Source organism: Passer domesticus, chromosome 19, assembly GCF_036417665.1.
Source record: "Passer domesticus isolate bPasDom1 chromosome 19, bPasDom1.hap1, whole genome shotgun sequence".
Taxonomy (NCBI): Eukaryota; Metazoa; Chordata; class Aves; order Passeriformes; family Passeridae; genus Passer; species Passer domesticus.
This window is the reverse complement of record NC_087492.1, coordinates 9,449,960-9,474,589: the sequence shown is the minus strand read 5'-3', so window position 1 is coordinate 9,474,589 and position 24,630 is coordinate 9,449,960. Positions and strand designations below refer to the sequence as shown.

General features: G+C 54.7%; 2 protein-coding genes across 2 annotated transcripts in view; both read left to right on the top strand.

The window, feature by feature from the left end:
* Positions 1-24,630, top strand: part of LOC135283848 (uncharacterized) — a 250,559-nt gene that overhangs the window by 157,447 nt on the left and 68,482 nt on the right. The window lies entirely within an intron of this gene.
* LOC135283844 (glutamine-rich protein 2-like) lies at positions 19,892-22,570 on the top strand. Its single transcript, XM_064394967.1, has 8 exons — positions 19,892-20,170; positions 20,467-20,547; positions 20,623-20,661; positions 20,910-21,014; positions 21,202-21,293; positions 21,425-21,539; positions 21,693-21,896; positions 22,107-22,570. The coding sequence occupies exons 1-8, from the start codon at positions 19,916-19,918 to the stop codon at positions 22,251-22,253; spliced, it is 1,038 nt and encodes a 345-aa protein (XP_064251037.1). The 5' UTR covers positions 19,892-19,915; the 3' UTR covers positions 22,254-22,570.

The window sequence follows — 24,630 nt, the reverse complement described above, 5'->3', positions numbered from 1 at the left end:
AAGATTGTGTGGGAAGACAAGCCAAGTTCTTCCCTTGAACACCTGCCATCCACCCCCACCTGCCCCTTTCCAAAACACGCTCCGTTCACCCCTTCTCCTTCCTGCTTCAAAACTCTACAGCAGCAACCTTTGGGTGAGGGGATACAGAGCTGACTTATGAGCCAGCAGAGGAAATAAACCATCGAGGACTCTCAAATTGGCTTTCAAGCATTGGGAAACCTGACAACATGGAAAGGGAATATATTTCCTGCACCCCGACCTTGTCAGCCACCTTCTGCTGTTTCTTTGTCCGACATGTGAACATGGGAGACGCCTGCAAATCCTCTCTGGCACATCTTCTTAGCTTTAAGGTCTCTAATCACTATTGCCTCCGTTTGTTTTTTTCACCCTTCATGATTTTCTCTTGTCCCTAATTTCTTGAGCTGTTTATTGCATACAATATGAGAAAGAAAACCAGTATCAAAGGCACTGTCTGCAGTAGTGACCAATGAAGTTAATCTCCAGGGACATGACAAGGCTTGTAATAAGCAGCACATCTAGGGAAAAGTAGAGCAAAGTAAGTTCATTTCAGTGCTGTGTTGTTTATTGCTCAAATATGTCTTGTAAGAGACATAGGAAGATGAAATAAGAGCAGTGAAGAACAACAAGAACAAGAAGTGAACAATGAATGATGAACATGAAATAAGAACAATGAATAAAGAACAATGAAATAGGAATAGGAAGTTAGAATAAAAAAGAAGAACCAATAATTTAGAACATTAATACAGAACATAAATTAAGAATGGAGAACATGAATTAAGCTGGCTTGTCTGCCTTCTTCACTTTTTTCTTTGGAGGCTCCATTCCAGCTGGAGACCTTGGCTGTGGATGTTGTCTTCTGTATGGGTGAAAGAAGGACAGGATGGAGTTAATTCAGAGAACCCACTCAGCCTGCCCAGCACAGAGGGCACTACAAATCCCTCCGTGTGACCAGCCAGGGCAGAGCTCTGCGCTCCAGAGGGCATTTCCACAGGGAGCAGTGGGTGAGTACAGGGCAGGGAGTGGGCGCTCCTTGCCAGCAACGGGGAGAGCAAAGGGGGAGCAGCTCGGCAAGAGGGAGAGGCTCCATGCTCTGGTTCTTGCACGCTGATGGGGAGCAGTGGCACCGGTGCCCTTCAGGGGCACTTGCCACCTCTGAGCACCAGCTGCTCATGCCCTGTCGTCTGGCTCAGCCCAGCCAGGCCCCTGCCCCAGGGACCAGGAGTGAAACTTGGCTCACGCAGTCGTTGGCTGCTTTGCCCTGCCCAAAACTACCCCGTGTTTGACTTGTCCACAGCAGATCCAGGGGGAAAGGGCAGGTTGTCGACCCCTCTGGCAAGCAGGGAGCAGGCTGATGCTGCCCAGCATGCTCGGTGCCCTCCTGCAGCTCACAGGCTGCTGTTAACTGCGGTGCTGGTGCCACGGGAGGGATTGTCACATTTCTTCTTTTCTTCTTGTCCCTTTCTACCAGCTCAGTGTCTTCTGCTCCTTGCTTTCCTGCTCATTTTGGCTTCACCAGGCCGTTTTGTGCACACACAAAGCCTAAACATCTTCAAGAAATCTCCCTCTAGTGCTTCAGAGAGTGTTCTGAAGGAAAATGGTAGTAGGATCCCAGGACATCGGGTGTTATGTGCACATGTACAGTACCCAGCCAGCTCTGGGCAGGGCAGCAGCGTGCACTGTCCCTCGCCCTGGCCCTGCTCCAGGGTGGACAATGGTGGAGGTCACCTGTCACCGAAATTCAGGAATAAAAATTAACAAAAATGCAGTATTCAGAATCAGGCATTTCTTTATTGCGAAGCCCAACTACAGCTGTGCCTGCACAGGGGAGAGCTCCACCAAAGTGCAGGCATGGTTCCAGATGGTGTAAGTATTTATTACCCACGGCATTTATTTATTTATTTCTTTATTACCCATAAGCATTTATGACACGTTCTACTTTAGGTGTCCACAGAGCCCCATCAATACCTTGGGCCGCCTTGATTTGTTACTGCGCTCTCAAGGTACCACTGACTGCCACATTAACTGCCATGAACTGCCATGAACTGCCATGAACTGCCATGAACTGGCCGAAGGTTTTATTGCTGCACGCCATGGTGAGTGAGAAGCATGCCTGCAGTGTCCTTTCTCCCGTCAGAGCACAGACATTCCTGGGTGCTGGGCTCCGTGCCAGCCCCGGCACACGGCGCTGCTCTGCGGCAATGGGGACACGGGGAAGCGCTGCCCGCCGTGTGTCCCCCGTGTGTCCCCCCATGTCCCCCTGTGCTCCCCCGCCTAGGGAGCTGCTCTTGCCCGGCACGGCCGGGCCCAGCCGCCGGGTCTCGCCGGCACTGGGCAGGATCCGGCGCAGGCTGCGGGACACGGCGGGGCTGCCCGGCTGGAAAGGAAAGCAGCTCCGGCTGCTGACAGGAGCTGTGGGCAAGGGGCTGCCGCAGTGCGGGAGGAAAGCCGCTGGGCCAGCCCCTGACGCTGCCCCTCAGAAAGGAGGAGGAGGAGGAGGAAGCTGCCACACGAGCTCGGGATGTGCCAGTGCAGAGATGAGGGGACGAGTGCGCACTTGGGGGCCGGGGCCAGCCCTCGGGCACGGCTCCAGGCGGCTCCTGAGTCGGCGTCAGGGCTGCCTGTAAGGATTTCAGGCGGCAGCCGAGAGCAGCAGCGCCAGCAGTGCCCGCCGGGCCCCATGGCCATCTGCCCGTGGCTTGCCAGCCCCTCAGGGCCGCGGGCTCTGCAGCGCTGCTCCTGCTGCCGCAGCGGGCCCGGAGCCTCGGAGCTGCCCCGCAGCCGCCACGGGAGCAGCAGCAGCCTCAGGGCTGGCCCGGGCTCGACCTGCTCAGCCCGGAGGCAGAGCCACAGCAGGGGCAAGGAGCTGAAGGAGCCCCAGGGAGAGCGGGGAGGAGAGAGGCTGGTGAGACAAGGCCCGGCCTGGAATTTTAAGGGTTTTTATTAACTAAATAACTGAACACTAATTATTAACTAACTTAATAAAACTAAAAAGTCATCATTCTGATGACTGCTGTCTCCGGCGTTTCTTGCTTCTGACCAGATGTGCCAGGTCGAGCACTGGGTGCTGAGTCCTGTCCATCGGGCTGGGGGCTGTTGATGTCCGGTGTGGCTGGAGAGGCTGGTCGAGTCCTTTCCAGCTGGCTCCTGGAACAGGAACATGGAGGCTCTCGAGAACAGGTTGAGGCGTGAAAACGCCGCTGGGATTAAGAAGTGAGTGTGATGGAGACACTGATGGCTTTTTGGGGACAGTGATGATCCCATTCCCTCCAGCTCTCCCACACACTGCCCCTCGGGTCCCCTGTCACGGCACCAATTCCACTGCTAAATGAACCTCAGGGAAGCTGATGAAGCGGCTGCACCTTCTCCTTCCACCAGCAGCAGGTTGCACACAGGCAAGGAAGAACAAGGAGAGGGCACCTGCAGGACAGAGCCCTCCCAAAGCAAAATGGGGCTGTGGGTGCAAAGGCTCCCAGAAGCCAGGCTGGGAGAGGGCAACTGCTCCTCCCAGGCAGGGCTGTGACACGCCGTGTCCCAGAGCTGGATCATGCCCTGCCCTCCTGCCACGCACACAGGGGACTTTGGTGCCCGAGAGGGGCTGCAAGCGCTGCAGGGGCTGCTTGGGATGGTGACATGGGTGCCTGTGGCCTTCCCCTGGCCTCAGCCAGCACCTTGGGGATGGGGAGAAAGAGGCTCAAGAGCCCACGGTTCAGCCTGCAAACGCCGTGACCCTGTGCCGTGAGCTGCGCAGCGCCTGGCTGCTGCCCGCCAGCTGCTGCCTGTGTGCTGCCGGGCTGTGGCCCCAGGAGCTCAGCCAGCCCTCTTCCCTCACCCTCCTCAGGCAGCTGCCAGTGCCTTTCACGTGCCTGTCCTGTGACCGCATGCTCACCGTGCAGGTTCCTGGCCAGTGAGTAGCACCAGGGCATGGGGGCAGCGGGGCTGGCATGGGGGAGATGGGTGCCAGCAGTGACCCTGCTGGGCACAGGGGTGCCACTGTCTGCTGGGGAGGGGCCGATGTGGGGAGCCCCCTCTGCAGCCCTGCCCATCATGGGGGGCTGTGGGCACTCATCCCAAGGGCTACAGGCAGCGGGATGCCATGGGGTACAATCCCATGGGTTTGTGGGTGCCTCCTCTAACAGGAACAGGTTGTTTGTCCCCTGTCACACCCCTGTGACTCCTGCCCTCCCCAGGTCCTCCGAGACTCTCCCATATTTGCAGCCAATGCCCCCCAGCAAGGAACCACAGAACAGCCAAAGGTAAGGGCCCTGAGGACACATCCCTGGCTCCTGGGGTGCAGCGTAGCCCTGCCACAGCAAGGAGGGCTCTGCACTTGGGCTGGGGCAGAGGAGCCTGGCGGGGCTGGGCAGAGCCGGGGAGCAGAAGGCAGCTGTGGAGGGCCAGTGCTTGCCCCACGTCTGGGGGTTTTTGCATTCCCTGCCTTGCCCTGCCCTGTCTCACCCACATCTCTGTCCCAAGGTTGCTGAAAGCACATCTGATGAGCTGTGTCTGTTTTCAATTTGAGCTCAAGCTTGGTGGGGAGTTGTGTGCTTCCTGTGAAAGGAGTTCCCAAAACCAAGCCCTGCAGCTGGGACAGGCCAGCTCCTGCCAGCTGGTGTCCTGTGCACAGGGACCTGCCACGGCCATGGCCAGCACACCTGGCTCTGGGGACAGAGCCAGCAGATCCAGCCGGGTGGATGGGCTTGGGGCTCCTGCAGCAGGTGGACAGGAGCTGGCAGGGACATGTCCCTGCAGGCAGCACTGCCAGTCCCCTCCCTGGCACAGCAGGGTGGTGCCCAGGGTGCCACAGGGCTGGGCACTGAGGATCCTCTGCCCCATCCCACAGGAGGCAGTTGGTCAATGGCAGGGTCCCCCGTGTGCCGCAGAGCTCTGGGGACCATCAGAGCCGCAGCTCCACCATGCAGAACATCAAGGCTTCTCCATATACAGGTGCAGAGCTGCAGCGTCTCCTGGTACTCCACAACAAGGTAGGCATGATGAAGGTGGGGACACAGAATGGCGACTGAGGCTTGATGGCATTGCTGACTATCCAGCGGCAATCTGTGCCTTCAGTTCCCAGGGAGACCTGGGTTGGGAGGTTCATTGGGGGATGCTGGATTGGGCCCTGCATTGCAGCCAGCTGCCCTCTCCTCCTCAGCCCAGTGTGACCCTGCTGCAGCCCAGTGACGGACACATCTCCAGGAGCCGTAATGACCAGCATCGTATGGCAATCAGGACAGAGGACGCATCAGGTATGGCCCCGTTAGGGCATGGGTGATAATGAACAGGGGGCTGATTATCTGCTGGGTGCGGGCTGTAGAATGAATAAGGCTCTGTGTGCAGATCTGGCTAATGTGGCATGGGTATTTTGCGTCTGGGGTAAGAAAGAAGGGGCAGAATGGATTGGGAGGACTGGTACATGGGGTAACTGAGCTTGGAGCTGGAGTGAGGTGGGAAAATGGCCATGGCCAGTGTGGGACAAGTGCTTGAGTTCTGGTGGGTGGGGCCAGCACCTGTGGCAGCTCACCCTCACTTCACCCCCAGGCCCTGCCGCCTCACGAGAGCACCAGCCACGAACAGCTCCCCGACAGGTCTCACGGGCCCCAGGGCTCGACCAGCCTCTCCAGTCCTGCCGGACATCAACAGCCCCCAGCCACATGGACAGGACTCATCACCCAGTCCTCTACCTGGGACATCTTGTCCGAAGCGAGAAACGCCTGTAACAACAGTCATCAGAAAGATTATATTTTAGTTGTATTAAGTTACTATATAATTAGTTAAGTAGCGTTAAATTATCTTGTTAATAAAAACCTTTAAAATTCCAGGCCGGGCCTTGTCTCACCAGCCTCTCTCTTCCCCGCTCTCCCTGGTGCCCCTTCAGCTCCTTGCCCCTGCTGTGGCTCTGCCTCCGGGCCAGCCCTGCTGCTGCTGCTGGTCAGGGCAGAGAGTCTCCATGGGTGAAGCCCAACAGCAGTTAGAATGCAAAGTAATGAAGAGAATGATGGCATTGAGAATGGATGACCATTGATTCCTTTGTTTGCAAAAAACAGATAACTAAGTCAAAATTTTTTCTGTGTGTGTGGCTCGAACTATCCGCTCCACTCGTCCTGAGGAGAATAAAGTAACGCCCAACTTGCCAAAACTAAAAGGATAGTGTTTGAGGATTTCATTTATCCTGGTTTTGGTGACAGTTGCTAATGACCCAGGTGGAACTTTCCTCCTTCTTTTGCTCCATGGATTGATGGGATCGAGAGGACTCCGGTGCACTCCAAAGATTTTTCCGGGAGATCCTCTGATGCCCTAATCCAGTGGGTTCAAGGCAAAGAGCCCTGGGATTTTAGGAAGGACGTTCAGACACACTGTTAACTCCTGGTGGAGGAATTGTGGTAATGGCAAAAGTGGGGGAAGAGGCTGAGAGAGGGCATGCTCAGAATGTTCAGCAGGGAATGCTGGACAAGTATTTCCCTCCTGCACATCCCTGGTGGGAGGAGGGGGAAAACACTGTCACTGTGTTGGTGTGCACCAATGGAATTCCAGGGAAATCAAGACACTGGAACCAGTAAGGATTCGGTTGGAGCCTGATGGAAGACTGGTCAGGCAGAACAATTATTCTTTGAAGTTAGAAGGTAGAAGAGGGTTAGAAGAATGAATTGCTAAATTTTGGAAGATGGGTCACTAAGGGAATGTGAGTCACAATATAGCACTCCTCTCCTGTCAGTAAAGGAAGCACACACTAAGGAACACAGGCCAGAACAAGATGTCAGAGTTGTCAAGGAAATAGTGTGAGACTGGTGTGAGACCCAGTGGCAGCAAGGCCTTATACACTCTTCACATCAGTTAAGGAAACTGATGAGTCCACTGTTGTGGATGTTAAGGATGATTCTTTCTGCATTGCCCTTGAAACTGAAAGTCAACTCTTGTTTCTGGAACGTTCCTTGATGGGCCATGAAAACCAATTGAGGTGGACTGTTCTTCCTCCAGGGTTCAAAAATCACCCCACATTATTTGAGAAATGTCTCAATTTGAGACAAGTTAGGAGGAAACATCTCCTCTAAAGAAAACAGGTTTCAGCACGCCCTCCCTGCCACAGCAAGGAATTTTTTTGGAGGAAATTGAAAAAAGCTGTTTATTTAACACACAGTGTGCAGGCAGGCATGGGAAAAAGAATGAATAACGTTAGATATTCAAGCCTTCACATTGTGGGGTAGGCTGGTGGATTCAGAGCTCCTTCTGTAGGCGTGGCTCGGCTCCTCCCGAGTCCCAAGCCGGGCTGTGCATCCCAGGGCCTCCCCTGCGGGCCAAGGCACAGGGCTGCCGGCGATGTTCTACTGCTTCAGACCAGGGAAAAGCAAAAACCCTTCCAGGAGAAGAAGCCACAGTCCTGGAAAGACTTCTGCCATTGTCAAAGAAATTAGAAGCCAGCTGAAAGCCAAGATGTACTCCCTCTGTCTGTGCTGCACAACACAGCTGAGGGAGCCTGGGGGAGGATGTTGGAAAACCACACCAAAAGAATTCCACTGGCTTTGCACCCCTCTCTCAGACCTAGCTTAAAGTTACAGGACCCATGTCTGGGCATAAAGCAGACAATAGGAGACACAGTATCATGCAGTCACCCTGTCATGGTTTGACTCTGCCACAGTGCCAGTGCCTCCATGAATATACACTTTCTCTGGTGGCTTCTGTGTGATGTGATCAGGAACAGAGCAAAGTAGGCTCCAACTCAGGAATAAAGGAAACAAAATTTACTAATTACAACATCTAAAAAGGAACAAACACAAAACTAAGAATGAAAACCCTCCAAATACATTCCTCCTCCTCCACTCCATTTTCTCCACAGAATGAAATAACACCATAGATTTCCAACCCGACACCATCTCTCACATAATCAGTCCATCATCACCCCTCAAATAATCAACCCTCAAATCCATCAGGGAGAGAGGAGTCCCCCCTTGCAACATAGGCTTCCCCCAGAAACACAATTGAAACCTCTTCTGTTTCCGTGTCACTCGTGGCACCACCCAGAGAACATCGGCCCTCGTGACTTCTTCCCTCCATGTCCAGTGCTCTCACCACTGCACATGGGCCAGGACTGCTTTTAGGGCTCCCCGTTTAAGGATGCTCCACTCAGTTCCAAAAGCAGCAGTCTCTCAAATTCAGGACACCAGTCCCCTCCCAAATTTAAACCCCTGGGGCCGAGGGGCCTCATGAACAGAGATCTTCCCCTCCTGGAGACAGAGGGCATCCCACACCCTCCTCAGCCATCTCTGTTCCCGCCACTGCTTCACTCTTGACTCCAAGGCATTGCCTCCCCCTAAATACAGTCTCTGAGTCACAGGAAGAACATGGGTCTGTCCATGGCCATACAAGAGAGAGTCCAGCTCAAGGCCAATCCATCATCTCTGCCCACCTAGGATTCTTCTCACCTCTTCTGACATCTCTCACATGCACCAACTTTCCTCACACTTGCCCATTTCTTCATGCTTCATCTCTCTCTCCTCTTTCTCATTCAGGAGGATCAGTATTTATAAGGTTTCCATTATTTTACAAAGGGGTTAAAATCTGGGCCTCTGCCTGCCCAGAACTCCCACAGCTGCCGGGCACCTTCTCTCGCCGCATCCCCCACTTCTGGCCGGCCATGCTGCCAGTCCATGATACCGAATTCCAAGGCAGCACAGGCACTGGCTCTCTCTCTCTCTCTCTCTGTCTCCCGTGGGGTAGGAATGGGGCCCGATGCTTCTCAAGCTCCTCCACCCTTCCATCTTGCAAGGCCTTCACTCCCCTCCTCTGCCCGAGGCTCCGGCCTACCTCACCCGGCCGCATGGCTTCCCTCCCCCAGCCAGCCCAGGCTGGGCAGGGGAGCTCTGAGCTCCTTTACAGACTGAAACTAAGAGAGAGTTCTCCTGGCAGTTCTTGCTTTTAACCCCCTGTGTTCTGAGAGGCGGTCCATACCTTCGGTGGCCAAAACAGGTGCCAATATTCAAATCCAAGCACTGACTGGTTTGACCACAACCTCCCAAAAAACTCACTTCCGTCTTAACCCACGACACACCCCAAGACAAAAACCAATTGACAAAAGAATTGGAGGGATGGTGTTGCGCTTTGAATTTATCTTATTGATTCCTTTTTACGTGCGTCGTTCTGTCCTCGTGCCCTCATGTTCTCCCTGAGATGGTTTACCCCTGGGTTTTACCCTCCCTCAAAGCTGCCCCTCATGTCATTCTCCACCCCTTGTTCCAGCTCTTTCCCTGCCTGTCAAGGCAACCGAGCCCCTTATTCCTGAACCTTCTCTGCCCCTTAACTCTCGGGCCAATCCCTGTTCGCAACATCCCTTTGGAATCCCCCTACTCCTGGAAGCCCCATTGGCGCATGTGAGCCATCCTCTGCACCCTCCTACCCCAACTGGCCCCAGATGCTTGATGTAATCCCCTCACTCCTCCCCTGAGGATTCCCTATTGGTTTGCTGTTTGTATCCACCCCCTGATTTGTATCTGTACAAAGCCCCTTGCACAGGAGTGCCTGGGGCTCTTTGTGTGAGCTCCTTTCACCTGGAATAAGCTGTTCCTTGTGGAACATCTAGACAGACAGCTTTCTCCTCTGCCTGGTTCCTGATGTGGCTTCTATCTGGCATCTTAGAGCAAGTGGCTGTAAAGGTTCTGTCTCTGGTAAATCCCCATACCCAGGCAGTTCCCTATTGCTGGTGGGGTGCTGGAGTTCTAAGAGCTGGCCAGGGCTCTGGCAGTCACTTCAGAATGGGAAAAGGAGAATGAAGATACCCCTTTGCTGCAGTATGCAGGTGATACTTTAATTGCTAATGGAACTCATGCTGGATGCATTGAAATGACTCTTAAGTTTCCTGAACATTCTGAGACAAGCCAGTTACAGGGTATCCAAGAAGAAGGCCCAAAGTGTCAAAGAAGTGCCCTAATGCCAAACCTACCTGAGGCTCATTTCCCAGGGACAGCAAAGCCTTGCAACCAAAAGGGTGGAGGGGATTTGTGAAACTCCAGAGCCAAGGTCTGTTTGCAAGTTAGGAATATTTCTAGGAATGGGTGGTTGGTGTGGGCTCAGGATTTTTAATTCTGGCCTATGGGTAAGACCTTTATATGAGACCCTGAGAATGGCCCAAGGAGGTGCTACACCAAGGAGGTGCTACAGTGCACCCCAGAATGCCAGAGGCTTTCAGAGACCCCAAGAGAGCTCTAATGCCAGCCCAGCACAGGCATTACCTGACTTGAGCAAGCCTCTTGAGCAGATTGTTCATGAGCACTGACGTGTTGCACTACGGGTGTTAGCTCAGAGGTTATGCACATGGAAAAGGGCCATAAGATATTTTTCCAAACAAGTGGACAGTGTAAGTTAAGGGATGTCCCTTAACTGCCTTTGACTTGGAGCAGGAGCTGCGCTTTAATCCAAGAAGCCCCGAATGGACCATGGGCCAGATAACGACTGCTCATGTTCCCCCCTTGGTCCTCTCTGTTCTAGAACACAAAGGAGGCCACTGGTGACCCCCAAGTCGAATGCTGAAGTATCAAGTTGTCTTGTTGGAGCAGGATGATGGGGAACTGCAAACAACTCCTTTGCCTTGCACCCAGCCACGTTCCTGGAATCTGTACCAGAAAGTCAAGAAGCCTCACAACATGCCTGTGTTCCAACGACTGAGCAGCTTCACTCCAGCAGAGGAGATCCTCTGGTAGAAGATCCGGCCTGGGAATTGTCCACAGGTGGGAGCAGCTTTGTGAGCAAAGGAAAGCAGAAGTTTGGCTGTGCAGTAGGGCCCAATCCAAGCCGTCCCATTACCTCTTACCACCTCTGCACACAGGGCTGAGCTGCTCAGCCTATGGCAGCCTGGAATTGTCTCAGGGGAAGAATGGGAACACATGGGCTAATGCTAACCGTGCCTTTGGAGCAGTACCTGCCCACGGAGCTCTCTGGAACAAAGGAGGGCTCCGTTCAGCACAAGGATCCTCTGTCAAAGGTGGAGACATTACCAGACAATTACTAGAATGTGTTCAGGTACCAGCCCAAGTGGCTCTCATGCATTGTAAAGCTCATCCATTAGGAAATACATCAGTTAGTGTAGGAAACCGACTGGCAGATAAAGCTGCTAAAGGGCTGGCAGAGAAAAGCATCCCAATAGTTGCTGTACCAAAATGTGTGACCTTTCAAATGTAACCCCAGAATAACAAGCCCAAGAAAAAATGCGGGTAAAATTGAATGGCCCTGGATCTAAAATAGTATAAGTTTTGCCAAAAAGTTTTACTAAGTAGTTTAATAGGAATTATTGCATTTTAGTGTCTTAAGTCTTTCTAAATATCCAATGATTTAAGTGGAAGTAATCCTAAAAGAAATAAGGTCACTTATAAAGGGGGGATGTGTTGGAAATGATATAACTTTCTAATTTGAGATTCCTATTATTTGTTTTCATTAAGTCTGTTAATAATGGTTTCACTTAATCATTAGCAGTGCAGTTTTCCACAGGAGCATGTAGCAAGACTTTATACAAACTGCTGTTAGTGGAACACCATTTGGGAAAATCACTGAACTTTTAAGTTTTGCTAGATAACCTTGACATGATTCAGTGAACAAAGATTGGGGTAGAGAAATGGGGCTAAGAACTGGACACCAGGAATGCAGAATTTGTAGAGTGTGAGGACAAGGTGTGGAAACCAGAGGTAAAGAAGAAATGAACAAGGAGAATTCTGCTCTTAGTGTAGTGAAAACAATATCTGGAAAAAAACTATCCATAATAAAAAGACTGAAAAGTGGACCAATTAACATTGTTATCACAACCAGAAAGAAATAAATGCTTTAATTTTCATATTAGGGATTTTTTTCATATTAGGAATTAGGCATTCTTTACTGCAAAGCCAGATGTATGGGGGATGGCTGCACAGAGAGTACATGCTGTGAACACGAAAAGTATTTCAACATACATATTTCAAAGTATGTTGAAATAATGTATTTGTCATCATATTCATAACTATTCTCAGAAGAAACATACATATGGCAATAATTTCCCCCAAGACATGACTATACATTCCTCCCCTCAGCACATGCACTCTTCTGCCCTGGGAGTCTCCTTGGCAGTCTCGGGTGGTCGGTGAACCCACAGTCATACCTGACCACGTGGTGAAATGGTGCTTCTTTGCAAATGAGGAGAAAAGTTGGTACAGCTGGCCAGTTATTTAATTAGTGAAAGCTTAGATCGATGGGCTGTAGATTGACTCCCCTCCTTGGTAAAAGTTTCTCCTGCTTTTGATGGTGTGGTTCCATGGACTTGGCAAAATGAGCATAGTGTGGAGCCCGCCAGGAGCAAGCAATTGTTCATCTGGCAGCAACATGAGAATTGAGAAATCAATAACAAATGGATGATAGGAGATTCATGAATGAAGAGAAATATGTAATTCATAGGCAATGACCATTAATTTGTTTGCTGAAAATACATGGTGAAAAGATTAGAGAATGGGTGTGCATTCTGAGTGGAGCTTCTCCCACGTACCCCAGTGCTGGGAATAAAGTAATGCCTGATAACTAATAGTAAAAATAGTGTAGGACACTTTGATTTATCCCAGTGTTTTCAGATGCAGTGGGAAAAGGCTCTGCGTGTCTTTCAGGAAGGTTTTTATTTGCCTAATAGAAGGAAAATGTTATTTCTCGGAAAACAATTGTCCCAGAGTTTACTCTCTGCTGAGACGACGTCCCTGGTGGAGCACTGGGTTCCCAGTCCTGTCCAGCTACTTGAGGGCTGTCGAAGTCTCCCGGGGCTGGAGTGGCTGGAGGAGCCCTGGTGCCCTGGAGACGTGTCGGGGGGCTGTGCCTGGCCGGTGATGCCGAGAGGTGGCAGGGCCTGGGGGGAGAGGCAAGGCTGAGCCCCCAGGCCCCGGGGCTGCCCCGTCTGGGTCAGCTCAGCCAGCTCAGAACGGGGCAGCAGGAGGGTCACCTGCTTGGCCAGAGACCCGCAGGGAGCAGGTGCAGACCCAGCAGACAGCCAGTCTCTTGTCCCCCTGCTCCCCGTGCCCTGACAGGGCCACACCTGGCTCATCCAGTGTCCTGGTCACCACAGGAAGCTGGTCATTGCGGCCCCTTGGCATGCGTCCACCCCTGCCCAGCAGCTGGGTCACTCTGGGCTGGGAAGGAGAGAGCAGCTGGCTGAAAGGCAGGGTCCAGTCCAGCATTCCCTAGCAACCCTCCCAAAGCAGCCGTGCCCGAGGAAACTGAAGGCACAAATTCACCCAGGATCCTCAGCATCGCCCGGCCCGCCCCCAGTACACGTGCCATGTCCTCACCTTCATCATCCCTACCTTGTTGGGGCGGGTCACGAGTCCCTGCAGAAATGCCTTGTTCCGCAGACAATCCTGAATTGGTGGCAGTTTGAAACTGCTGCTCTGATGGTCGCCAGAGCTCTGTGGCACATGGGAGCCACCGCCACGGACCACTGGCCTCCTGTGGGATGGGGCAGAGGATCCTCAGTGCCGAGGCCTGTGGCACCCTGGGCACCACCCTGCTGTGCCAGGGAGGAGACTGGCAGTGCTGCCTGCAGGGACATGTCCCTGCCAGCTCCTGTCCACCTGCTGCAGGAGCCCCCAGCCCATCCACCCGGTGGGATCTGCTGGCTCTGTCCCCACGGCCAGGTGTGCTGCCCATGGCCGTGGCAGGTCCCTGTGCACAGGACACCAGCTGGCAGGAGCTGGTCTGTCCCTGCTGCAGAGCTTGGTTTTGAGAACTCCTTTCACAGGAGGCACACAACTCCCCACCAAGCTTGAGCTCAAATTGAAAACAGACACAGCTCATCAGATGTGCTTTCAGCAGCCTTGGGACAGAGATGTGGGTGAGACAGGGCAGGGCAAGGCAAGGAATGCAAAACCCCCCAGGCCTGGGGCAAGCACTGGCCCTCCACAGCTGCCTTCTGCTCCCCAGCTCTGCCCAGCCCCACCAGGCTCCTCTGCCCCAGCCCAGGTGCAGAGCCCTCCTTGCTGTGGCAGGGCTACGCTGCACCCCAGGAGCCAGAGATGTGTCCTCAGGTGTTGTATTGTGTTTATCGGGTATGGTTTTGTTGAGCTGTACATTTGGTTTGCTCCATGTACCCCTACAGTTACTATGGTTCTGCCCTGATCCCCTCTCTCCTTTTGATCGCCCCGTTTGTCTAGTATCTCTCCTCCCCATCTCCCCTGGCAACCTATGTATTCATCCCTTGTTCCCTCCCTGGTGCCCTGTCCGTCACTCGATGGCCCAGCCTTCCCATCTAGAATCTTCCACCCAGGGCATCGAGTGATTAGTTCAGGGACCAAGGCCCCTCCCTATGCTCTCTCCTATTGGTTTTCCCATTGTGTCCGTCACACACACCTGACATCCCTCTGTTTCCCCATTGGTTGTTCACCCATCTTTAAAAACCATTGTCAAGTCCCAGTTCGGGGTCTTCAGTTGGTAGAATTCCCTAGTGACAAGAAACAGGTCTGAGCTACCTCTCAAGTCTGTCTCTTTACTCCTGCGGGTTGCAGCTCTCTTTGGCTACTGCGGGTCCTCGTCATCCCAAGGCTGAAAGCCTTAGGCGCTCTCCAAACACGACCCGGGAACAGGGCAGTGCCCCAGCGCTGCAGGCAGTACTGGCCGCAGCCTGCCGGGATTTGGCTTGAGGCCAGCCGCCGCTGCACTCAGGGCCCATACCTTTGGCTGTGCTGTGGCTCCTTGTTGGGGGGCATTGGCTGCAAATACGGCAGTGTCTCGGGATACCTGGGGAGGGCAGGAGTCACAGGGGTGTGACAGGGGACCAAGAACCTGTTCCTGTTGGAGGCGGCACCCACAAACCCATGGGATTGTACCCCATGGCATCCCGCTGCCTGTAGCCCTTGGGATGAGTGCCCACAGCCCCCCCTGATGGGCAGGGCTGCAGAGGGGGCTCCCCACATCGGCCCCTCCCCAGCAGACACTGGCACCCCTGTGCCCAGCAGGGTCACTGCTGGCACCCATCTCCCCCATGCCAGCCCCGCTGCCCCCATGCCCTGGTGCTACTCACTGGCCAGGAACCTGCACGGTGAGCATGCGGTCACAGGACAGGCACGTGAAAGGCACTGGCAGCTGCCTGAGGAGGGTGAGGGAAGAGGGCTGGCTGAGCTCCTGGGGCCACAGCCCTGCAGCACACAGGCAGCAGCTGGCGGGCAGCAGCCAGGCGCTGCACAGCTCACGGCACAGGGTCACGGCGTTTGCAGGCTGAACCGTGGGCTCTTGAGCCTATTTCTCCCCATCCCCAAGGCGCTGGCTGAGGCCTGGGGAAGGCCACAGGCACCCATGTCACCATCCCAAGCAGCCCCTGCAGCGCTTGCAGCCCCTCTCGGGCACCAAAGTCCCCTGTGTGCATGGCAGGAGAGCAGGGCATGATCCAGCTCTGGGACACGGCGTGTCACAGCCCTGCCTGGGAGGAGCAGTTGCCCTCTCCCAGCCTGGCTTCTGGGAGCCTTTGCACCCACAGACCCATTTTGCTTTGGGAAGGCTCTGTCCTGCAGGTGCCCTCTCCTTGTTCTTCCTTGCCTGTGTGCAACCTGCTGCTGGTGGAAGGAGAAAGTGCAGCTGGTTCATCAGCTTCCTTGAGGTTCATTTAGCAGCAGAATTGGTGCCGTGGCAGGGGACCAGAGGGGCAGTGTGTGGGAGAGCTGGAGGGAATGGGATCATCGCTGTCCCCAAAAAGCCATCAGTGTCTCCATCACACTCACTTCTTAATCCCAGCGGCGTTTTCACGCCTCAACCTATTCCCTAGAGCCTCCATGTTCCTGTTCCAGGAGCCAGCTGGAAAGGACTCGACCAGCCTCTCCAGCCACACCGGACATCAACAGCCCCCAGCCCGATGGACAGGACTCAGCACCCAGTGCTCGACCTGGCACATCTAGTCAGAAGCAAGAAACGCCGGAGACAGCAGTCATCAGAATGATGACTTTTTAGTTTTATTAAGTTAGTTAATAATTAGTGTTCAGTTATTTAGTTAATAAAAACCCTTAAAATTCCAGGCCGGGCCTTGTCTCACCAGCCTCTCTCCTCCCCGCTCTCCCTGGGGCTCCTTCAGCTCCTTGCCCCTGCTGTGGCTCTGCCTCCGGGCTGAGCAGGTCGAGCCCGGGCCAGCCCTGAGGCTGCTGCTGCTCCCGTGGCGGCTGCGGGGCAGCTCCGAGGCTCCGGGCCCGCTGCGGCAGCAGGAGCAGCGCTGCAGAGCCCGCGGCCCTGAGGGGCTGGCAAGCCACGGGCAGATGGCCATGGGGCCCGGCGGGCACTGCTGGCGCTGCTGCTCTCGGCTGCCGCCTGAAATCCTTACAGGCAGCCCTGACGCCGACTCAGGAGCCGCCTGGAGCCGTGCCCGAGGGCTGGCCCCGGCCCCCAAGTGCGCACTCGTCCCCTCATCTCTGCACTGGCACATCCCGAGCTCGTGTGGCAGCTTCCTCCTCCTCCTCCTCCTCCTTTCTGAGGGGCAGCGTCAGGGGCTGGCCCAGCGGCTTTCCTCCCGCACTGCGGCAGCCCCTTGCCCACAGCTCCTGTCAGCAGCCGGAGCTGCCTTCCTTTCCAGCCGGGCAGCCCCGCCGTGTCCCGCAGCCTGCGCCGGATCCTGCCCAGTGCCGGCGAGACCCGGCGGCTGGGCCCGGCCGTGCCGGGCAAGAGCAGCTCCCTAGGCGGGGGAGCACAGGGGGACATGGGGGGACACACGGGGGACACACGGCGGGCAGCGCTTCCCCGTGTCCCCATTGCCGCAGAGCAGCGCCGTGTGCCGGGGCTGGCACGGAGCCCAGCACTCAGGAATGTCTGTGCTCTGACGGGAGAAAGGACACTGCAGGCATGCTTCTCACTCACCATGGCGTGCAGCAATAAAACCTTCGGCCAGTTCATGGCAGTTCATGGCAGTTCATGGCAGTTCATGGCAGTTAATGTGGCAGTCAGTGGTACCTTGAGAGCGCAGTAACAAATCAAGGCGGCCCAAGGTATTGATGGGGCTCTGTGGACACCTAAAGTAGAACGTGTCATAAATGCTTATGGGTAATAAAGAAATAAATAAATGCCGTGGGTAATAAATACTTATACCATCTGGAACCATGCCTGCACTTTGGTGGAGCTCTCCCCTGTGCAGGCACAGCTGTAGTTGGGCTTCGCAATAAAGAAATGCCTGATTCTGAATACTGCATTTTTGTTAATTTTTATTCCTGAATTTCGGTGACAGGTGACCTCCACCATTGTCCATCCTGGAGCAGGGCCAGGGCGAGGGACAGTGCACGCTGCTGCCCTGCCCAGAGCTGGCTGGGTACTGTACATGTGCACATAACACCCGATGTCCTGGGATCCTACTACCATTTTCCTTCAGAACACTCTCTGAAGTACTAGAGGGAGATTTCTTGAAGATGTTTAGGCTTTGTGTGTGCACAAAACGGCCTGGTGAAGCCAAAATGAGCAGGAAAGCAAGGAGCAGAAGACACTGAGCTGGTAGAAAGGGACAAGAAGAAAAGAAGAAATGTGACCATCCCTCCCGTGGCACCAGCACCGCAGTTAACAGCAGCCTGTGAGCTGCAGGAGGGCACCGAGCATGCTGGGCAGCATCAGCCTGCTCCCTGCTTGCCAGAGGGGTGGACAACCTGCCCTTTCCCCCTGGATCTGCTGTGGACAAGTCAAACACGGGGTAGTTTTGGGCAGGGCAAAGCAGCCAACGACTGCGTGAGCCAAGTTTCACTCCTGGTCCCTGGGGCAGGGGCCTGGCTGGGCTGAGCCAGACGACAGGGCATGAGCAGCTGGTGCTCAGAGGTGGCAAGTGCCCCTGAAGGGCACCGGTGCCACTGCTCCCCATCAGCGTGCAAGAACCAGAGCATGGAGCCTCTCCCTCTTGCCGAGCTGCTCCCCCTTTGCTCTCCCCGTTGCTGGCAAGGAGCGCCCACTCCCTGCCCTGTACTCACCCACTGCTCCCTGTGGAAATGCCCTCTGGAGCGCAGAGCTCTGCCCTGGCTGGTCACACGGAGGGATTTGTAGTGCCCTCTGTGCTGGGCAGGCTGAGTGGGTTCTCTGAATTAACTCCATCCTGTCCTTCTTTCACCCATACAGAAGACAACATCCACAGCCAAGGTCTCCAGCTGGAATGGAGCCTCCAAAGAAAAAAGTGAAGAAGGCAGACAAGCCAGCTTAATTCATGTTCTCCATTCTTAATTTATGTTCTGTATTAATGTTCTAAATTATTGGTTCTTCTTTTTTATTCTAACTTCCTATTCCTATTTCATTGTTCTTTATTCATTGTTCTTATTTCATGTTCATCATTCATTGTTCACTTCTTGTTCTTGTTGTTCTTCACTGCTCTTATTTCATCTTCCTATGTCTCTTACAAGACATATTTGAGCAATAAACAACACAGCACTGAAATGAACTTACTTTGCTCTACTTTTCCCTAGATGTGCTGCTTATTACAAGCCTTGTCATGTCCCTGGAGATTAACTTCATTGGTCACTACTGCAGACAGTGCCTTTGATACTGGTTTTCTTTCTCATACTGTATGCAATAAACAGCTCAAGAAATTAGGGACAAGAAAAAATCATGAAGGGTGAAAAAAACAAACGGAGGCAAGAGTGATTAGAGACCTTAAAGCTAAGAAGATGTGCCAGAGAGGATTTGCAGGCGTCTCCCATGTTCACATGTCGGACAAAGAAACAGCAGAAGGTGGCTGACAAGGTCAGGGTGCAGGAAATATATTCCCTTTCCATGTTGTCAGGTTTCCCAATGCTTGAAAGCCGATTTGAGAGTCCTCAATGGTTTATTTCCTCTGCTGGCTCATAAGTCAGCTCTGTATCCCCTCACCCAAAGGTTGCTGCTGTAGAGTTTTGAAGCAGGAAGGAGAAGGGGTGAACGGAGCGTGTTTTGGAAAGGGGCAGGTGGGGGTGGATGGCAGGTGTTCAAGGGAAGAACTTGGCTTGTCTTCCCACACAATCTTGGGGACATTGGCAGGAGAAATGATTTCATTGTCTTCTTTATGGACTGTCAAGCTGACATAAAACCTGACTTGGAGGAAATGGTACAAAGGCTTCACCCACGGAGACTCTCTGCCCTGAACTCCTGAGGAGAAAGGAGTCTGTGCCCCAACAACCCTACAGCTCAGCCAGGGGCTCACGGGGCTCCTCCTGCACCCCCAGCATGAGGAACAGCACCCCACTGCTTCCCTGGCAAAGGCTGATCCCAATGGATTCTCCAAACCTGGCCCTGGGTTTGCAGCAGTGAAGGAACTGGCTTAGGTGTAACACACATCTTCAACGGATAAAAAAGAAAAAGACAATGAGGCTGTACTCTCCTGGGAGACCTTGGAGCATGTTTTGGCAAATAAAAGGACTACAAAAGGGCTGGAGGTGGACTTTGCACAAGGGCCTGGCATGGGAACAGCTTCACACTGAGAGAGGGGAGAGATCGGTGGGATATTGGGAAGAAATTCTTCCCTGTGAGCGTGGTGATGCCTTGCCACAGTCTGCACCATTCCTGGAAATGTCCAAGACCAGGTTAGGTGACACTTGCAGCAACCTGGTCTAGCGGAAAATGTTCCTTGACCTGTCCCTGACCGGGGCTGAAACGAGATGATCTTTTAGGTCCCTTCAGCCCCAGCCATTCCAAGGCTCCATTAATCTATGACTTCATGAGTCTGGAACCCACTGTTCCCAGGAATGGAGTGGGGTGCGTTGCCTGGCAATGGAACTTGTGATGAGGTGGGCCATGAGCAGTACAGTCTCCAGTCCTGCAAGGGATGGGGAAGGAGCCTGCTGGCTACGCCACCTTTTCTTTATTGCTTTTGCTCATTGCTTCTATCACGCCTTTTGTTTAACCCATTTGTCACCAATTTTGCTCATCCCTGACAGACCCAACTAGGCAGGAAAGCTTGTGCCAAATCAGGGACAGTGTGTGTGCAGTCATGGCAACATCCCTGGACACACTCAGCCTCTCCCAGATGCTGGATCTCGCCATCGAGATGCCCCAGAAGGGATCTGTTCACTTTGCAGCCATGAAAAAACTGCTGCAGGCTGTGCTGGAGCACCTGGACGTGCAGTACCTGACCAGCCAGGAGCCGTGGACAGGCCAGCTGAGTTGCCCCTCACTTGCTGATGTGGCCACTCACATGGAAAAGATGAAGAAAGAGATGGAAGACTGCAAGAAACAGATGTCTGAGGTACAAGCTGTTCCCAGCCCTTGGGCACTCCCCCAGCAGACAGCCCCTCTCTGCTTCCTCACACAGCCGTGCTTGGCTCTGCCCTCACTGCCCTGGCAGAGCCGCTGGCAGGGGCTCTTTGCTGTCTGGATGGGCTTCAGTGCTCTGGCACTGAGCCCGGCTGGGGCAGGTGGCACTGGGACACTCCCTGCTCACCTGGCTGTGCCATGGGCTGCCCGTGGCAGGGTAGGGCTCTTTGGGGTGTTGCTGCCCTGGCCACCACCTCTGATATCCCTGTTTCTCAAACTGTTTCATAGCTTGTTCATGAAGTGATTGTTGGGATACAGGCAGAGGTTTCCCACCTCTCAGAGGATGTTAGGAAGATGCAGAAGGCCCAGGTTTGTGCAGACCACGGTGGTGGCGAATGTCATGTTGCCTCCACTCCTTGTCTCTGATAGCACTTTCTCCTACAGTCCTGCATGTCAGAGGAAATTAAGAAGATCCAGGAGGAGGTGAGCTGCTGCTGGGAGCAAGTTTTGGGCCTGAGACTGCAGCCCATACCCTCTGGCCTGCTGGTTGGAAGCTCAGCACTCTTGGCCCTGCTAGATGCATGGACCGTGCTGCCTGCAGAGCCCTGCCAGCCTGGCTGAGCTTGGCCCTGCACTGTCCCCGGTGCTTGGCAAACCACAGCAGGGCTCGAGGGCTTGCGGGTCCCCACTGACCCTCCCTGAGGCTCACTGCCACCACTGCTCTCTCCTAGGACATGACTCTCATCCAGGATCTCCGTGAGGAGGTTGACAGGATAAAAACAACCCAGATCCGCATGGAAGGAGACATAAAGAAGCTTAAGGAGACTCCTGCCTTAGTGAGCTGTTGGGTCATGTAATCTTTGGGCTCTCATGGGGAACTTCAATGAGACTCCAAGAGCAGGGTTTGGGGTCAGGGTCTCAGGACTGCGTTGGGGCCCTGGGGCTTTCTGTGTGTCTGAAGGGCCCCCACGCTGGGACAACATGATGGCTGTGCCCTGACTCTACTGTCACTGGTCTTCCCAGATTAAGAAGATGGGAGAGGACCTTCAAAAGCTGAGGGAGGATGCAGCCAAATGGAAAGAAGAGAGCAGCAAGGAGATCTCTCAGCAAATTGAGTAAGAGGACAGGAGTGGGTTTCATACCCTGGGAGGCTGCAAGGGAGCCCAGATGGTCTGGGTTTGTGGGCACAAGGTGCCCAGCAGCCCTGCAGGAGTAACCCTGCCCTTGCCCCCATCCCGCTGGCCAGGGCTTTGCGGCAGGAGACAAAGCGTGAGCTGCAGATGATGGAAGAGCAGCAGGAGATGAGGTATACCATGCTGGAGCAGGTGGTGATTGAGACAATTAACAAAGTGAACGAGCAGGTGAGGTCCTGGGGGAGCATTCCCAGCACTCCTGGCTTGGTGCAGTACTCCTGGTGGCGTTCCCAGCCATATTCCCTAACTGGGTGGGGCCACCTAGCACTGTTGATTCCATTCATCCCATTTCTAAGCCAATTTCTTCTGCCTTTCCTGCAGCTTGGTGATACAGGCGAAACTGGGGACCTAGAGGATGAGCAGCAAGAGGGGAATGGAGACTGCTCCAGTTGCACCTTCAACATCAGAGCGTGCTTGGGGAAGCTCCTCCGGCGCTGTGAGAAACTCCAGGAGCAGGTGGAATCCATGGAGTCACGGCAGATGGCCATGGGAAAATGCAACAAAATGATGAGGAAATATGTCCAGGTAGGCAGCTGGCAGCATGGGGGACTGAGGACATCCCCTGGGGTAGACCCAGATTGGCCTGGACCAGTCAGTGGCATGGACCAAAATGAAAGCCTTGATGCAAATGTCCTGCTGACGCTGAGAGCTCATGGCCACTGGTTGAGTAATGCGGGTCTGCCTCTGTGGAGCAGCCGAGTCCCTTTTGCTCAGTACGTGGTTTTTCCTTTCAAGGAGCGGGAGCAAGACCAGAAGCGGCTGCACTACGTGGAGGCTACAGTTGTACAGATGAAGGGAGACTGTGAGAAGCTCAGCTTTGTTTCTGGGACCCTGCAGAAAGACTCTCAACAAAAGCAGAAAGAAATCGAGGTAGGTGGCTGACACTCCTTTGGTGTCAGAGCACCCCCCAGGCTCTCCCTGTGATTCCAGGCAGGGATTACAAGAATGTCTCCCTGCTGACATTTTCAGCACTGTGCTTGTTCCAAGTGCATTTCCTTGAGGCTTTTGGGCAGGGGGAGGGGTGAGTTCTCCTGCCCAAGAGGCAGCTGCAACCATGCGATGCAGTAATGAGTTCCTTTCTGTGCTGAAAGATGCTGTTCCAGTCTCTGGAGAAGCTGCAGAAGGAGAAGGCAGATCAGCAGGACATGCTGGCAGCAATGGACATGGTACAGTCTAGAGGGGCCTCTGTACCAGCCCAGGGGCTCCCGGGCAGGGTGACAAATGCCTCTTGCCCTTGGGGGATGGGGGGCAGAACTGGTGTGGGGAGGGAGAATTTCCTGAGCTCAGGGGGTCCCTCACCCTCCAGATGGTGGGACCAAGCTCACCAGGCTGACGGGGCAAATGGGGCCACAGCAGCCTGAAAGGGCCATGCTGGCCTGGGGGAAGCACTCCTCCCTCTCCCCTCACACACGCTGTATCACCTGCCTGTCCTTCGTCATCCCTTTCCCCACTGCTCTCCTGCCCTTCCCCTCTGCTAGAAGGCGGACAAAGCTGCCTTGGGCAGCAAAGTCAATTGCAGCCAGTTTGATGTCACTATGGAGCGTCTGGATGAGAGGATGGAGGAGTTGCAGAGCCAGATTTCAGGCCAGGAGCAGCACTGGAACAATACGCAGCAGCAGCTCAGCCTTCTGGAGGAAGAGAAGGTGAGGGGTACCTGGTCCCCACCATGAGGAACTGGCACCTTTGGGACTTGGCAGCCTGAGACAGCACCCCTCTGAGGATCCCCCTCCAGGCTTTTTCCTGGAGAGCTCCATGTCTCATCCTGGGGCAGCTGGCTGAGGCTGTGCACCTGTTCACAGCTGGATCGCCTGGAGCTGAAGACTTTCAGTAACCAGATGGAGGAGAACTGGAACAGGAACATGGATGAGCTTGAGAATAGGCTGAGGCGTGAAAATGCTGCTGGATATAAGAAGTGAGTGTGATGGAGATTCTGATGGCTTTGGGGACAGCAATGGTCCCATTCCCTCCAGCAACTGCTCCTCGCAGGCAGGGCTGTGACACGCTGTGTCCCAGAGCTGGATCATGCCCTGCCCTCCTGCCATGCACACAGGGGACTTTGGTGCCCGAGAGGGGCTGCAAGCGCTGCAGGGGCTGCTTGGGATGGTGACATGGGTGCCTGTGGCCTTCCCCTGGCCTCAGCCAGCACCTTGGGGATGGGGAGAAACAGGCTCAAGAGCCCACGGTTCAGCCTGCAAACACCGTGACCCTGTGCCGTGAGCTGCCCAGCGCCTGGCTGCTGCCCGCCAGCTGCTGCCTGTGTGCTGCAGGGCTGTGGCCCCAGGAGCTCAGCCAGCCCTCTTCCCTCACCCTCCTCAGGCAGCTGCCAGTGCCTTTCACGTGCCTGTCCTGTGACCGCATGCTCACCGTGCAGGTTCCTGGCCAGTGAGTAGCACCAGGGCACGGGGGCAGCGGGGCTGGTATGGGGGAGATGGGTGCCAGCAGTGACCCTGCTGGGCACAGGGGTGCCAGTGTCTGCTGGGGAGGGGCTGATGTGGGGGCCCCCTCTGCAGCCCTGCCCATCAGCAGGGGCTGTGGGCACTCATCCCAAGGGCTACAGGCAGCGGGATGCCATGGGGTACAATCCCATGGGTTTGTGGGTGCCGCCTCCAACAGGAACAGGTTCTTGGTCCCCTGTCACACCCCTGTGACTCCTGCCCTCCCCAGGTATCCCGAGACACTGCCGTATTTGCAGCCAATGCCCCCCAGCAAGGAGCCACAGCACAGCCAAAGGTAAGGGCCCTGAGGACACATCCCTGGCTCCTGGGGTGCAGCGTAGCCCTGCCACAGCAAGGAGGGCTCTGCACCTGGCCTGGGGCAGAGGAGCCTGGCGGGGCTGGGCAGAGCTGGGGAGCAGAAGGCAGCTGTGGAGGGCCAGTGCTTGCCCCAGGCCTGGGGTGTTTTGCATTCCTTGCCTTGCCTGCCCTGTCTCACCCACATCTCTGTCCCAAGGTTGCTGAAAGCACATCTGATGAGCTGTGTCTGTTTTCAATTTGAGCTCACGCTTGGTGGGGAGTTGTATGCCTCCTGTGAAAGGAGTTCCCAAAAACCAAGCTCTGCAGCAGGGACCGACCAGATCCTGCCAGCTGGTGTCCTGTGCACAGGGACCTGCCACGGCCATGGCCAGCACACCTGGCCGTGGGGACAGAGCCAGCAGATCCAGCCGGGTGGATGGGCTGGGGGCTCCTGCAGCAGGTGGACAGGAGCTGGCAGGGACATGCCCCTGCAGGCAGCACTGCCAGTCCCCTCCCTGGCACAGCAG

Coding starts and splice junctions, on each gene's coding strand:
- LOC135283844 (XM_064394967.1), top strand. CDS start 19,916: ATGGCAACATCCCTGGACACACTCAGCCTCTCCCAGATGCTGGATCTC. Junction 21,294..21,424: donor GAGATCTCTCAGCAAATTGA/GTAAGAGGACAG, acceptor CCCGCTGGCCAG/GGCTTTGCGGCAGGAGACAA. Junction 21,897..22,106: donor TGATGAGGAAATATGTCCAG/GTAGGCAGCTGG, acceptor TTTCCTTTCAAG/GAGCGGGAGCAAGACCAGAA.